Source organism: Arvicanthis niloticus, chromosome 12, assembly GCF_011762505.2.
Source record: "Arvicanthis niloticus isolate mArvNil1 chromosome 12, mArvNil1.pat.X, whole genome shotgun sequence".
Classification (NCBI taxonomy): Eukaryota; Metazoa; Chordata; class Mammalia; order Rodentia; family Muridae; genus Arvicanthis; species Arvicanthis niloticus.
In genome coordinates this window covers 22,370,628-22,385,707 of record NC_047669.1, presented here as the reverse complement: position 1 = coordinate 22,385,707, position 15,080 = coordinate 22,370,628, and the positions used below count along the sequence as shown (strand labels likewise).

Genomic DNA, 15,080 nt, shown 5'->3' with positions numbered 1-15,080 from the left:
GATGACTCTGCTATTGCCCTGAGTAGGAAGACCTCTTAGGCTAGTAGGAAAGCCCAGGTGGGAGATGGAGCCAGTGCTGGCTTCCAGCCCAGGTGGTAGCAGTGGAGGGTTTGAGATGAGGGTAGACTGGACATGCTTGCTGAAAATGGACTCACTAGTATTGTTGATGTGTTGGATATATAGCATGTGAAGGAAGAGAAGGCTAATGCATCTCTTAACTTTCCAGTAACAGGGAGGCTAGAACTTTAATCTACTAGGGTATTTATAAGATTATGGAAGGGAGGCCAGGAGTAGTGAGTGGCACATGCCTTTAATCCCCACACTCAGGAGGCAGAGGCAGGCTGATCTCCGTGAATTTGAGGCTAGCCTGGTCTACATAGTAACTTTCAGATCAGCCAGTGCTACCTTGTCTCTCCCTCTCTCTCTCTCTCCCTCTCTCTCCTCTCTCTTCTCTTCTTTTCTTTTCTCTTCTCTTCTTTCTCTATTTCCTCTCTCTTCTCTCTCTCCTTTCTCTTCTCTCTCTCTCTTTCTCTCTCTCTCTCTCTTCCTCCCCCCCCTCTCTCTCTCTCACACACACACATACACACACACAAAGATTATGAAAGGAATGAAAGGCATTTAAGAGAAATGGCATGAGGATTGGGGATTTGAAATCCTTGTTAGATATTTGTGAAGATAGATGAAACTGTCAGTTGGGTATATAAATAAGTTCAGAGAAGAGGCCTGCATGATGTGTATAATGTGTATAGGAACTGTCAGTTGTAGTGGAACTTGAAATTTTGGGGCTAGGTTTGATATCTGGAGAGTGGAGGAGATTGAGAATAGGCTTGAACTTGGAATATCTCAGCCTTCAGAAGCTGGGGAAAGAGGAATAAACCCACAAGTGAGGACAGAATGGAGCCTTGGATTTAGAACATGAAGCTCTTTGGTGTCATTTGAAAGACCCACTGGAGTACCATGGTGAGGTAAAAATGAAGTGGGAAAGCAATGCTGGAGACCGTAAGTGTAGGCATTGCTTTCAGAAGTCATACTGTAAAGGGGAAGAGAGCTTGAGCAACAGCTCGAGGGAATGTAGCCACTGAAAAGCTTCTTCTGTTAAGTAAGAGAACTTGAAGCATATTTCAGTAATATAGTGGCCTTATGGATGCACGAGGAAGAGGGAATGGATGCTGGAAGGAGAGAGAGGAATGAATGTAACTGTGCTTTAGAATAAACATGATGAGATGCATTCCCCACAGCACAGACTAGTTGGCCTTAGGAGCCTTGGCAACTAATACTTACTCATAACAGAAGACAAGATAATGTTTTTCAAATAGATGCAGGTGATAGGTGGTGGTTATTTTGCCCTATGTCTCAGAAAATCAAACAGAATTATTCCTTGATCAATGAGATAAGGGATTGGAGAAATAATAACTTATGGAATGCTTTCGAGGGAACTGCAGAACATATTGATTAGAAGGTGGTGGTTGGATTGTCTCAGCATTGAATGCCTACTTTAAATGGTTGATTACTAATTTGATATGAGATGACTTCTCATAGTTATATGATTGCTGCCTTGTTCTATTGGACGTGTCTCGTTAGGCAAGAGCAGAAATGTACTTTTGTGCGTATGTACACTGTGTTTATACATGTGTGTTTCATTAGGAAAATAGGACCAAAAAAGTCTATGGCAAGAATAAAGGATTATGTTGAGAGTGATATAAAAAGGGACCATGGACTATAAGCTGACAAGAACAAAAGAAGGAATCTTCCTGTTTTATGTTCTGTGTCTTTGTGTGCTTGGTGCCTGGGGAGGTCATGAACATCCATGTGGATACTGGGAGACGCTCATAGGAAGGAGTACCCTTAACCACTCATCTAACTCTTCAGCCCCATTTGTTATTCTTTATAAGATAAAAATTTTCTTGTCATGGTTGTTAGTGTATGAGAGGGAATACATGGGAAAGAGAGGTCATGATTGAAAAGCCAGATGCTTGCAATTCAGATCGTCATGGATGTGATTCTGTAAAAATACAGGCAGAATGTAACAAGTAGATGGCTGTCTTACTTAGGCTTTCTGTTGCTGTGATGAAACACCATGACCAAAAGCAATTTGGGAAGGAAAGTGTTTATTTAGCGTACATGTTACAAGTCTACTAGGAAACCCAAGGCAGGAGGTCACAACAGGGCAGGAACGTGGAGGCAGGAGCTGATGCAGGAGTGCTGTTCACTGGCTTAAAAATCATGGCCGCAATCCTGCCTTTTGGTGTGGTCATCTATATTCTGTGCTGTTGAATGTTGGAAATCTATAATTTGCTTTTTTGACTTTTGCAGAGGGTTACAATTAAGAGATTTTCTTGAGTCTCGGAAGAGACATTTAAAATCGTTGCAGCTGTGAAAGACTCTGGGTGTTTCTGAAGTTGGACTAAATGTGTTTTGCTTTATGATATTGCAGTGAGACTATGGGTGTCAGGGAGTGGAGTGTGGAGGCTTGAGTCAGGAGTGCCCCTCCCTGCCCGTAGGCTCAGGTATCTGAGCACTTGGTTAGTTGGTGGTGGAGCCTCTGGAGAGGTTGTGGAGAGGTATGTTGGTGGGGACGAGCTTTGAGGGTTTAAGGCTTTCTTTCATTTGCAGTCTGCCCTCTGCTTCAGGCTTGCTGTATAAATGTGTGGCCTCTCAGCTTCCTGCTGCCAGTGCCATGCTGCTCCTGACAACTTGTATTCAAACCCTCTGGAACCGTAAACCACACCAGTCCTTCCTTTTGCAAGTTGCCTTGGTTGTAGTTTATATCACAGCAGCAGAAAGTAACTAATGGAGCCTGATGGGAAAATTCAGGAACTGATTTTCACTAAAACAAAATAACAAAAAAGCATATGAAACGTGGATCACAGACAAAGACTGGGCACTGCAGTCGTCCTTATGACAGCTTCAGCCAACTCCCTGGAGAGGAGCAGTGCAAAGATGGAGAAGCCATCATTTTTCCTAAGTTGAAGACTTGGTTGTTGCTGCTGTTTGTGTTCTAGTGCTAATTATGTTCTCCTCCCCCAAAATGCACGGGGATATTTGCACGTAGCTTCTGGGAACCTGCTCCCAGTTGGTTCTGATTGGTAAACAAAGATGTCGGCAGCCAATGGCTGGACAGGGCAGAGGCGGGACTTTATGATTCCTTAGGCTTGGGCTGGGGAAAAGAGGAAGGAAGGAGATGGAGATGCCAGGAGAATGTGAGAGGAGAGACGCCGTGCCTGAGAAGAATGCAGGACAGACAAGCATGGCCACCATGTGAAGGAGCAGGGAGAGCAAGGCCCAGCTGGGGGGTTCTCTGGGTCCCCCCAGAATTAACTGCGCGGAGGTTAGGCAGTGGTCCAGCTATTGAGCTGCTTAAGGCACATTCAAATATAATGTGGGGTGTGTGTATGTGTGTGTGTCTGCTGTTGGGATTTATTTATGAAATATTTAGTACAGTCGGTTATAAATTCAGTTAGCAATGTAGCTCAGTTGGTAGGGTGCCCACTCATCATGCCAGATGCCCTGGCTTTCATCCCCAGCATCCTCTAAACTAGAATAGTCGTACACAGACCTATAATCTCAACCACTGTGGAGGTGAACAGAAGGATCAGGAGTTCAAGATTGTCCTCTGTCTCATTTGGCTCCTGGTCTATATGGATTCCATGACACCATTTCAGAACAACAGAATAGTTATAAACTGGTGCATCCTTAGGCTAGTGAGATGGCTCAGCAAGTAAGGGCACTTGCTGCTCTGCTTGACAACCTTAGTTTAATCCCTGGGGGACACATGGTGATAATTCCTGTAAGTTGTCCTCTGACACAGTTGCTCACACACACAAAATAAATGTCAAAAAAATTTTTTTTAAAGAGAAAGCAGAGACCAGCAAAAAGAATCGATAGCTATAGTCCTAAAGAGGAAGGAGCCCCAGAGAGAGAAAACTTCCAAAGGCCAGACAAAACAAAGCAAAAGCTCTCTAAAAGAGAGGCAGAGGAAGTGGTCTAAAGCCTTTACTTGGCTTATATCCATAACAACCAGAATGGAAGAATCTTCTGTAAATATATCCCATAGTATTTAAGAAGATAGAAGGAAGCTTTACTGTGTTAATAGAAATACAGAATGTATTAAAAGGCCAACATTAAACTCCTAGAGTTGGAAAGTTTAATTAGTATCTAATTTTTAATTAAAAATAGATTTTAAAACATCTAGTACTGGGGCTCAGTGGTGTGTGAAACCATTTTATTTTTTATTTTATTATTTTATTTATTTATTTTTCACTTATTCCCATTTCATCTTGCTCACTGCCCCCTCCTGGTCATCCTCTCCCACAAACTTTCTCCCTTCTCTTCTCCTCTGAGTGGGTAGGGGCTCCCTGGATATGCCCCCACCATAGCATATCAAGTCTCTGTGAGGCTAGGAGCATCTTCTCCCACTGAGGCCAGACAAGGCAGCCCAGCTAGGATATATCCGAAATACAGACAACATCTTTGTATCCCAAAGATGTCCATGCTCCAGTTGTTCAGGACCCACATGAAGACCAAGCTGCACATCTGCTACATATGTTAGGGGAGGCCTAGGTCCAGCTTGTGTATGTTCTTTGGTTGGTGGTTCAGATTCTGAGAGCACCAAGGATCCAGGTTAGTTGACTATTGGTCTTCCTGTGGAGTTCCTGTCCCCTTTGGGCCCCTAAGACTCCCCCAACTCTTCCATAATAGTCCCTAAGCTCCATCCACTGTTTGGCTGTGGGTGTCTGCATCTGTCTGAGTCACCTGCTGGGTAGAGCCTCTCAGAGGACAGCCATGCTAGACTCCTGTCTGCAAGCATAACAGTATCATTAGTAATGTCAGGAATTGTTTGCCCATGGGATGTGTGAGACCATTTAAAATGTCCTAATTTACAAGTGGTTGGAATCTCAGGAGAAGATGGGCAAGATAAAGTATAGATAAAATGTGGTGATAGAAAAAAAATGTTTTGAAGAAATAAATAATGGAAGAAAACTTTTCAAGCCTGATCGCTCTATTCTGCATATCTAGGAATCCCAGCAGAAGCAACATGAATAAAACTACATCAAAACATATAATCATATTGACATCAAAGTATATAATCATATTGCTCAAGGCCAGTGATACAGAGAATCTTAAAATGCACGAGAGGAGAAAGACTGGAGAGCTTTGAGACAGAAGCACTAGCATGCATAGGAAGTGTCAGTGGAAGCAACATTTTAAGTGGGGCCTCAGTGTAGGAAAAGGTGGAGAGACCCTTGGAGAAGAGCTTCAGAAGGTTGGGTCCCAGTGATTGTGCTGAATCCTCCAGAAGGCACAGCGGGAGGCTGTCAGAGTTAGAGTTCAGAGATGTTGAGTTAAAGGCTATATAGACACGCAGTGGGATAAGGATGATCCGTGGATTTGGATCTTTTGTGTCACAATTGTAAGCAGGATAAGCAGGCACAGTGTCGTTATCCCGATAGTATCTGTGGTTGACTGGGATGATGAGGGAAGAGAGGCTTGGCAGCAAGCAGGCTTGTCTTCCCTCCGCCTAAGGAAAGAGAGGCTCTCGCCTAAGAACTTTGACCCTGCAGCTCTGTTCTTCATCTGAATTCTTTGTTTCTATTTTATTAAATATTTGTACTTAAATACTTGACTTCATATATACAGTGCTCACCGGGGCCAGAAGAGGGTTACAGATGGCTGTGAGCTACCATGTGCTGTGGATTGAACCCAGGTGCTTTGGAAGAGCAGCCAGTGCTCCTGACCATTGAGCCATCTCTCCGCGCCCCCGCCCCCCCCCCGAATTTACTTAACAGTTCAGATATTTGTCAAGTTCAGTTTCAGAAAACTCTCTTGTGACACACAGCCTGATGCGATGTCTCTGTATCCAGTGGGTCCCCATATCTCATCTCTTGAAAGGCAACTTCTTGAAGTATCTAGATGCCATATCTGATAGGATTTTCCTTTTAACTTTATTATTGCTTGCTTGTGCAAGTGTGTTCCATCATGCTTTTCATCACATGCTTTTCCCATCACATACTGTGATCGCCTGGGGGCCGTTCATATGTAAGTTTTATTTTTCTCTTAACTGTGTTTCACTGGGTCCTTTATTATGCCCTGAGATGACTTGTTTTCTCTCCGATTAAATGGAATTAGAGAGTCCTGCCTTGTTGAAGTACAAGTGATAGGAAGAAAATATTCCATTCAGGACTGAGAGTCTAAGTGGAATAGGTTAAGTAACACTTGGCAACAATTAAACAGAAGGCCTGCTTCTAGTTTCTCTGTTGGTATAACTATGCCACATCCATCCAAAATTGCTTTAATGATGAGCTTTTCAGAAGCTCCTCATTCTTACACTTATATAAGCTATTATAGCATCATATATTTGATTAAAAGCACCCTGCATAGAAGGGTCTTAGGCAATAGCAATGGGTTATTTGGACTGCATGGCACAGTTAGTGCCCACTACTTCTTGGCTGCTTCTACAATTATAAGCAGAATCCTTAGGAGGAAGAGAAACCTTGTGCACAATATAAAATATAAAGCTCTGTCTGGTGTCTCATTGGGTGCCTAGAATAACTGAAAACAAGTACTGTCCTGCAGTTTTAGGGTATTTATGGCCATGTGTGGATTGTTCATTAATTACACTATTTCCTGTGGCTAAACTGCCGTTTCCAAGCCCATGTTCTGCTAGTAGAAGCAGTAATGAGCAGTATGTATGCATTACTTGTTACCAGGAAGCACAATTCTCTGTGGCATTCCTTCTGCCAAATTGCATTAATCATATTCAGATTATATAAGAATATTATAAAGTTTGCCCCATTCATATCACAAAGTATTCTCAGTGTGGCATTTATGTGCCTGATCTGGATCTTAAATTTATTTCCCTGTGATGTTTGTTCTGCATAATCATCGTTTTGTTGACTTTCAGTTTTCTTCAAGCAGAGAAGAAATTTGAAAATCAAACATTTAACCATCTACCCTCTTACTAATTTTTTTTTCTGAGAATGAAAACTTTTCATTAATTGTTTAGTTCTGTTTTCTCTGTAACATGGTTTCAAATGTTGAATTTGGGACTATTTGAAAGAAGGTGGGGGCTACCTGTACCATGACTTGCATGAGTCACCTGAGTGATGTGGCTGCCACAGACACAGGTAATAGTTCAGTATAGACAAAAGAACAGCATTCCAAACATGGGCAGATGCAGCGCCATTGTATGGTTCATTGTGTATTCACAGTGCGGGTCTTACTCGCGTATGTAATGTCATGTGTATTTCTAGTTACCATGCCTTCTCTTTCAATCTGTTGTTGGGATAGGTACCATGCCCAAAAGCATGTAAGGGGAGGAAAGGATTGATTTGGCTCAGAATTCCAGGTGACAGTTCATTCATTGTTAAAGGGAAGCCGGGACAGGAACTTGAAGCAGGGACTTTGGAGGACGCTGCTCATGGGTCACTCTGGCTCATGTTTGCTTATGCAGTCCAGGACCAAGGAAAGGCTGCTGCACTCTCTCCTACATCAACTAACAATCAAGACAATCCCCACCCTATTACCTTCCGGCAGCCCCTCCCATAGGACCGCTTTCTCTTTCCACCTACATTTTGGATACATTTTCTTCTGCAGCTCTAAATCTGATCTGTCTCCCTCCGAGACATGGGATTCCTTCCTCTTCCCATTCCTTCTCCCCCATTTTCTGCCCTCACAAATCTCCAGGTCCCGCCTCAGTCTACCTACCTAGCCATTGGCTGTACAGCAATTCTTTATTGCCAATCAAATACAGCTGGGGGTGGAGACCCTTAGCATCTGGAAACATGGTTGTTGGGAGTCCAGTTGAATTGAGACAGCATTAGAACCAACCCTTAACAATTAACCAAAGACTGCTCTAGTTGCCATGGCTACAGGACACCTTCCAAGAATGACATCTTGTTATAAAGAGGTAAAAAGTGAATACAACGTGTGTGTGTGTGTGTGTGTGTGTGTGTGTGTGTGTGAGAGAGAGAGACAGAGAGAGACAGAGAGAGACAGAGAGAGACAGAGAGAGAGAGATTGATTTATGGAGTTTAGAAGACACTTTTCAGGAGTTCATTCTCTCTTTCCATCAGAAGTTCCAGGGATTGAGTTCAGACTCTCAGGCTTACACAGCAAGAAGTTTACCTCTGTGTCATCTTGCTTGCTTCTGATTTTAATTTTTTATGGTATTGTTTAATACACATACACACATATGCATACTTACTGTTTTACACACATGCATGTATGTATGTATTATGCACACCTTGTGCATGCCTGGTGCCTAGAGAGGTCAGAAGAGGTATTAGAAATGAATAATACTGTTCTTGCTCGGCATTATACAAAGAAACACAGGAACAGAGCAGAGGTAAGCTAGCCGTGCAATTTCTCCATGTACAAAGGCATATCACCAAGAGGGCCTAGCAAGCACGCATGGCATAGATGCTGCTGTATCTTTTAGCTCTTACACAGGACATTTGGCTATTTCTCACTGTGGAAGGTTCACCTCCCAGTCCACTCTGAACTGACTGATGTGGAAGGTGGAAGGGAAGGGAAAATAAGAGACTTGAAGGCACGTTGACTAAAAACCCCAACTTTTGGAAGCCATTCTAAGTGACCATGGCCTAGGAACACAGATTTAGGTTATCCTAAATTCTGTGTTCCATCGTGAAAGCAGTTACATGAAGTTTTTTTTTTGTTGTTGTTGTTTTTTTTTTTTTTTTTTTTAATTTATTTAATGTATGAGTACTCTGCTGCATATACATCTGCCTGCCTGAAGAGGGCGTCAGATGCACCTATAGATGGTTGTAAGCCACCATGTGGTTGCTGGGAATTGAACTCATGACCTTTGGAAGAGCAGCCAGTGCTCTTAGCTGCTGAGCCATCTCACCAGTCCACGTGAAGTTTTTATAGTTTCACAGAACAAAGAAAGTTATAAATCAAGACAAGTTTAAATACATTGGTGGGTACACCAGAGAGTCGGGTATAACAAGATGGGGAGCTATTCTGTAGGTATAAATGCTATTTGATGACATTCTTAGCCTTAGCATTGGCAGAAGCTAGTGGTCTGCTAAGTCAATAGATTCTAAGAGGTTTTTATGTATTATCACAAGATGTTAGTTCCAATACAGAGTGAGGCAAGCAGTGGGTGTTCCAGAAGCTAAGACTGGCCCAAGATAAGGTAATTAGCCTCTGAACCTGCAAGTTTCCAATCTCTCTGTCAGTCTCCGCAGACATAGACTCCTTCCAGGAGTCTTTCAGTTCATGGCCAGACATGACTTCTTTTCAGGAATTTTCACTCACAGGGAGGAGGGGTGAAGAGGAGCAGGCACACAGCCGTTAAACCCGCCCCTCGTGGAGAGCACTGATGCCCCTGGAAGTGGGGTTATATACAGATGGTTGTGAGCTGCCATGGAGCTGGTGAACCGGGGTATTCTGCTAGAGCAGCCAGCCCTGGTAACCAGAGCCAGCTCCCCAGGTCTAACAGCATCCTTTTATAAGCTCAAAACCATCCGAATATACCTGTTGCCTTAGAATAATTTTTAGTAACAATGTAGTTTTTATTACCACTTTGAATTTGAAAGTTGGAAATCTACATTTGATGTTATTTTTACTTTTATTTGTGTATGCGTGTGTAAGCCTAAGATATAAATTTTAAATCATCTTTTAAATTTATTTTCCATACTTTTACTATGATAACTGAATAAACCCTTCCAGTACTAACTTGGATGATTAGAGGGATGGGTTGTCCCTCCATCTTTGTGGTCATCCCAGTTTTCTGCTCAAATAAAAACCATCAGTGTTCAGTGTACAGACTGTTTTTCCCCTTCTCATGTTAGGGGCATTAGGGAAAAGCTGTTGTGTGAGAATGTAATATTAGAATAATTACACAAAACGAATCCCAGTTAACATTGGGCTCCCATAAAAAAAACAGAACTCACCTGGGTGCTTTCTTCCGTCTTAGGTCTGCGGATCACTGTGCTTCTGACGTCCTTTCTTATGGTTTTGGGAACTGGTCTAAGATGCATACCTGTATCAGACTTAACCCTTAAAAAAAGGTAAGTCCTGTATGACATTTCTGCACATCTTAATCTTTTATTGCAAGTGTGTTATTTATGCTTGACTATGAGTCTCTGATAATGTGATCTGCAGAGAGTCACAGGTATGAAAGCCTTTATTCTTTTTACTGTGTGTAATGGTTAACTTAGTTTCTTTTCACATGGAAGATGCTGCACTAGTTGCAGAAACAAAACAAAACCAAGTGAATCTTCTTGTTACCCAGGAACTATAAAAACTATGAGAAATGCACAAATAAGAATAGCGGGTTACACACACACACACACACACACACACACACACACACACGTTACATAAAATAGAAGCAGTAGGACTGGAGAAATGGCTAAGAGGTTAAGAGCACTTGTTGCTCTTGCAGAGGACCTGGCTCAGTTCCTGGCGTCTACACAGCAGCTAGCAACCCTTTGTATACCCCAGTTCCAGGGACTCCAACAAGTATGCACATGGAACACATATATATGTAGGCAATACATTCATACACTTAGGGTAAAACAAGTAAATCTAAAAAAATGTTTTTAAAAATCAAGGTAATGGTATAAAGGAGATATAAAATTACTCCATGGGACATAGTCTCGGTTGTGTAGAGAGAACCACAGGTGTAAATGGCAGAAGAGGGGAGGGTACCCCGGGCAGGGCGGCCAGGATGACTAGAACCAAGTGAGTCAGTGGCTTTTTGGGGAAGTGTGGAAAGACCTAAAAAGATCTAAAGTCTCAGTAATGATTGGCGCTGCGGAAGTTTGGGGCTGGATCCTCTAAGATTGTGTGAGCTCCTGTATGGACTTCAGGGCTTTTTCTGAGCTGGAAAACCACCCGAGGTTTTAAGCTGTGGAGTGTCCTGTTACAGGCTGCTGTTCTGCCTGTAGGGAAGCTGGAGGTCACAGGCAAAATAAGGAAGCCGCTGGGAAACTAGTCAGTGAGCCAGGGTAGCCAGGGGAGGTGGCCACTGGGTGTTGTGGTGGCAATGATAACATGGAGAAGTGGTGGAACTCTGTATCTGCGTGAGCACAGATGTGGGGAGAGGTCAGAGGTGGTGCAGCTAAGGCACAGCTGCTGCCTGTGGTTCTGCTACAGATAGATGTAGCTGGCTAGGTGGGTGGTTTTCATTTAGAACAGTGCTTTACAGTTTAAAAATAAATGTTCATTTTCTGATTTCCAAAATATATTCTCTTTTCAGGAAACCTAAGATACAAATGTTTTGTATTGTAAAAAAAAAATGCCAGAAAAAGTAACACAGGCTCTCATGGAAGGCTGTCAGCTTCCATCCTCCCGAGTTGGGTCTTTATTGTGTTTGATGTGGTCTAAATTTTTTAAACAATACAGATGTGTTTGTTTTTAAGGCACCCACAGTGTTAAAATACAATCTCAGTATAATGTCCTCAAAGCACCCTGAAGATGTCACTCAGCCTTTGGTTTTAATTCTGCTCTGGACCACCTGTGCTGTTACATCCCAGGGCTACATTCCTCTCTGTCCTTCCAGTTATGATCCTAGAAATAAAGATCTGGGTCTGCATTCTGGCAGAGAAAGTGAACCAGAAGAGAGAAATCGAGCTCACAAAGAAATGTGAATAAAGAAAGGTTGGATAGGAAGGAGAAACAGCTCAGATAGCCAGCCTTTCCTAAGGAGATGGTATAAATTTAACTTTCAATCTTGAGTTCATTTGCAAAGAATAGGTTCCCCAGAGTTAGATAGTCTCTGTCCTACAGTAATTCCAAGCAGCATTTACAGTGCAGCTGTCAAAATGAAAATACTATAATTAGAACCTATATTTTATCTGATATATGTTCTAGTTTGCTACTTTTTCAGTTTATATGACATTGTAGAAGTAATAAAGACCTACAAAATTCATTTAAATATCACTGAAGCAAGAATTTGGCAATCTATGTCTTGTGGGGCTACCTCACATGGAGCTTTTCGAGGTCTGACCCAGCTTGTTGGAATGGTGCCCTCCACCCTGACATCCTAAATCTTGAGTCCTGTGACTCTGAGGATATGTGAAATAGCAGCTTCTTGAGGAGTGCTTTCTAATGGGTTCTACCTTTGAGTGGTATGGGTATATTATTGATAAATATGTCAACCAGTGTATTAATTAATGTATTACAACATTTTATCTGAAGGTCCTGATGAAAAGTCAGGAAAAGATACTTTACTTTTTCTTGCTAGCATCATAGATAAGAGGGAAGGCACAAATAATGAATCAAAACACATTTCTCTAAGATCCAGTCTAACAACAACCAAAAGGAACTATAAATGTTCTATAGCAGCAAATGGCATTACACTCTAGTGTGCAGTGCTGTGTGGCATGCTCCACAAACAAGCTAGACTTCCTACAGGTAGTTACAGTAATTGATTTCTGTCTTTAGTCACAGATGTACCAATCATCCATAACATGTGCCACGTTTATTACCTTTCCATTCAGAGTCACTCTGTCAGTGCAGACGTTGAGAAGCTTTACTAACGTGTCAGACATGTGTCAGACAGAGCGTGGTTCTGATAAACAAAGGTTTTTAGTCTCCTTTGTGAAATGCCTTGCAGTTGGCCAAGTTGTCTTTAGAACAGTTGTAGGAGAAAAGACCATTTGCTCAAAGGCTTTTAGAAGGTAAAAAATCAGTGAGAAGAAACCTATATCCTTGTCTTCCTGCTTTGTAAATTCATGTTGTATCAAAGACCTAAATATATAAAAACAAGTCCTAATGGTGTTAGGAAAATGGTTGTTTTAAAGAAGCCGAGACAACTGAGACACAAACCCCGAAAGCCACATTAAAAGAGGTCAAACGTTTTCATGATTAGCCACACTGTAAAACAAAGTCAACAGGCAAGTTAAAGGGTAGGAAGTTCAACAAATAAGACAAACGGGCCAGTTCTTGAGTTGAAGTTATTATGTCAAGTCAGTGAAGAAGTAGTAATCCGGGAGGGGATGGGTGTGACAAGCAATAATAGAAATTAAAAGGCAAAAGACAGAACTGAGGGAGAGAAGCCAGCTTTCTGTCATGGTTAAATAAACAAAGGTTGAGACTGCTCAGACACCTTTCTGTCGTTGCTGGTGTTGGAACAGTTTGGGATGTCCTGTTTGCAGGGCGATGGGGCGATGTATCTGGTTTAAAGTGTACGTGCTCTTTACTCTGTGTATTTATAGAAAATTAGCCTACTTGCAAAGCTGTACCAGGTGGCAGGCACACCCATGTGTGTGCAGCTTTGCTTGTGGTAGAGGAAGGCTAAGCTCACTCAGCTGCCAGCCACAGAGGCCCGTGCAGTGGATTGTGGGATTGTTTGTGGCTGTGAACAGTTTTGCAGGTGCTAATGTGGACTGTCTCTAAAGTGTGCTTCTGAGCAAAGAAGTGAGGTTTAGAACAGTATGTTTACTGTTCTACTTAGAAAACAGTGGCAAAGGTATATATGGCAGTTTTAGCAAGGACCAGTTGTCTTTGGGGAAGGAGCCAAGGAACTCCAGGTCTCGAGTGAAGAAAACTCTTATTTCTTGTTTTATAGTCTTAACTACTATTGGGAATATTCTACCATATGTGTATATGTCTTAGGTTGCTTTCTGTTGCTGTGATAAACACTGTGACCCAAAACTTGGGGAGGAAAGATATATTTCATTTTACAGCTTATAGTCCATCACTGAGGAAAGTCAGGGTAAAAACTCAAGGCAGGAATCTGGAGGCAGGAACTGACACAGAGGCCTGGAGGAATGCCAAGCTCCACGGTTTGCTTAGCCTACTTTCTTGTAGAACCCAGGCCTATCTGCCTAGGCATCAACCCCAGTGGGCTGATACCTTCCACATAAGTCATTAGTCAAGAAAATCCCCCCCAGACAATTTATAGGCAATCTCATGGAAGCATTTTATCAGTTGAGGTTCCTCTTCCAAAACGACTCTAGCTTGCATCAAGTTGACAAAAATAAAATAAAACACCAGGGCTGTGTTCAGGACTGTATGTATGACCTTTTCAATTAAGAGAAATTTAAGTGCTTACTTCATGTCAGTGAGAAAACAACTCTTACTTCAAAGAAGGTAAGAGGTAACTTACCAATGGCCAATATGAATGGCCATGGTTGAACGTAGATTCGGGTTGTCCCAACCTCTGTGTACCAAAGAAAGAGATCATAAGTAAATCAAGACACTTTTCAAATACATTCACGGGAACATCATGTAGGAAGTTCACAGACATCTCACTGTGGGCCTCCGATGCAGCATGACAGCATTCTTAGCCCTTTGCTTGGTGGGAACTAGTAGTTTGTACATTCTTAGGGATTTATGTAATGGTCACAAAGATGTTAGGTCATATACAGAAGAGGGCAATCAATCGGTGGGCTGTGAAGGGGCCTGAAGGTGGCCTAAGGTAATTTGGCTTTGGACTAGAAACATTCCATTCTCTCTCGGTCATTGGAGTTGTAATTAAGCAGCCTTGTTGGAGGTTCAGCGTAAGGATGTGTCTGCCTAGGAGCTGTCACTCACAGTTCACTGTTCCCCTGGTTGGTCAAGCACCACTGTTTATGCATATGTGCTCTGAATAATGAGAGGGGCGTGGGGAAGGGTTATGTGTCAGTTTCTCCAGTGTAGAAATGTGGATCATTTGATATGTACATTTAATAACTAAGATTCATAAATGTATGAAATTAAAGTTCTCCTACATTGGTGTCTTTAAAAATAAATTCCACAAACTACCCATTTACTAACACCTTCTGGATCCTTGGTCCCCACCCCAGTGCTAACAATTTTAACGAGGTCTGTTAGGTAATCTCATGCTCATTTAGACTTAGAATTACCTGCCTAGGGCAGAGTGCTTTCACTTTAAATAGCAGTTAAGTAAATTGCATTTCACTAATCCATGTGATATAATCGCATACATGAGTATTAGGGAATTACTACTTAGACTCTAGGGACTGAAGAGCACTATTGCTCTTGCAGAGGACCTGACTTCGTTCCCAGCACACACATATCTGCTCAGAATCTTCTGTGACTCCAGTTCTCAGGGACCCGATGGCCTCTCCTGGCCACCTTGGGCACAAGGCACACACACATAGATA

General features: G+C 42.3%; 1 protein-coding gene across 1 annotated transcript in view; it reads left to right on the top strand.

The window, feature by feature from the left end:
* Positions 1-15,080, top strand: part of Slc49a4 (solute carrier family 49 member 4) — a 70,488-nt gene that overhangs the window by 6,252 nt on the left and 49,156 nt on the right. Inside the window, exon 2 of the mRNA XM_034515589.2 lies at positions 9,941-10,034. Within this exon, the coding sequence (XP_034371480.1) occupies positions 9,941-10,034 (94 nt within the window). The remainder of the gene's footprint in view (positions 1-9,940; positions 10,035-15,080) is intronic.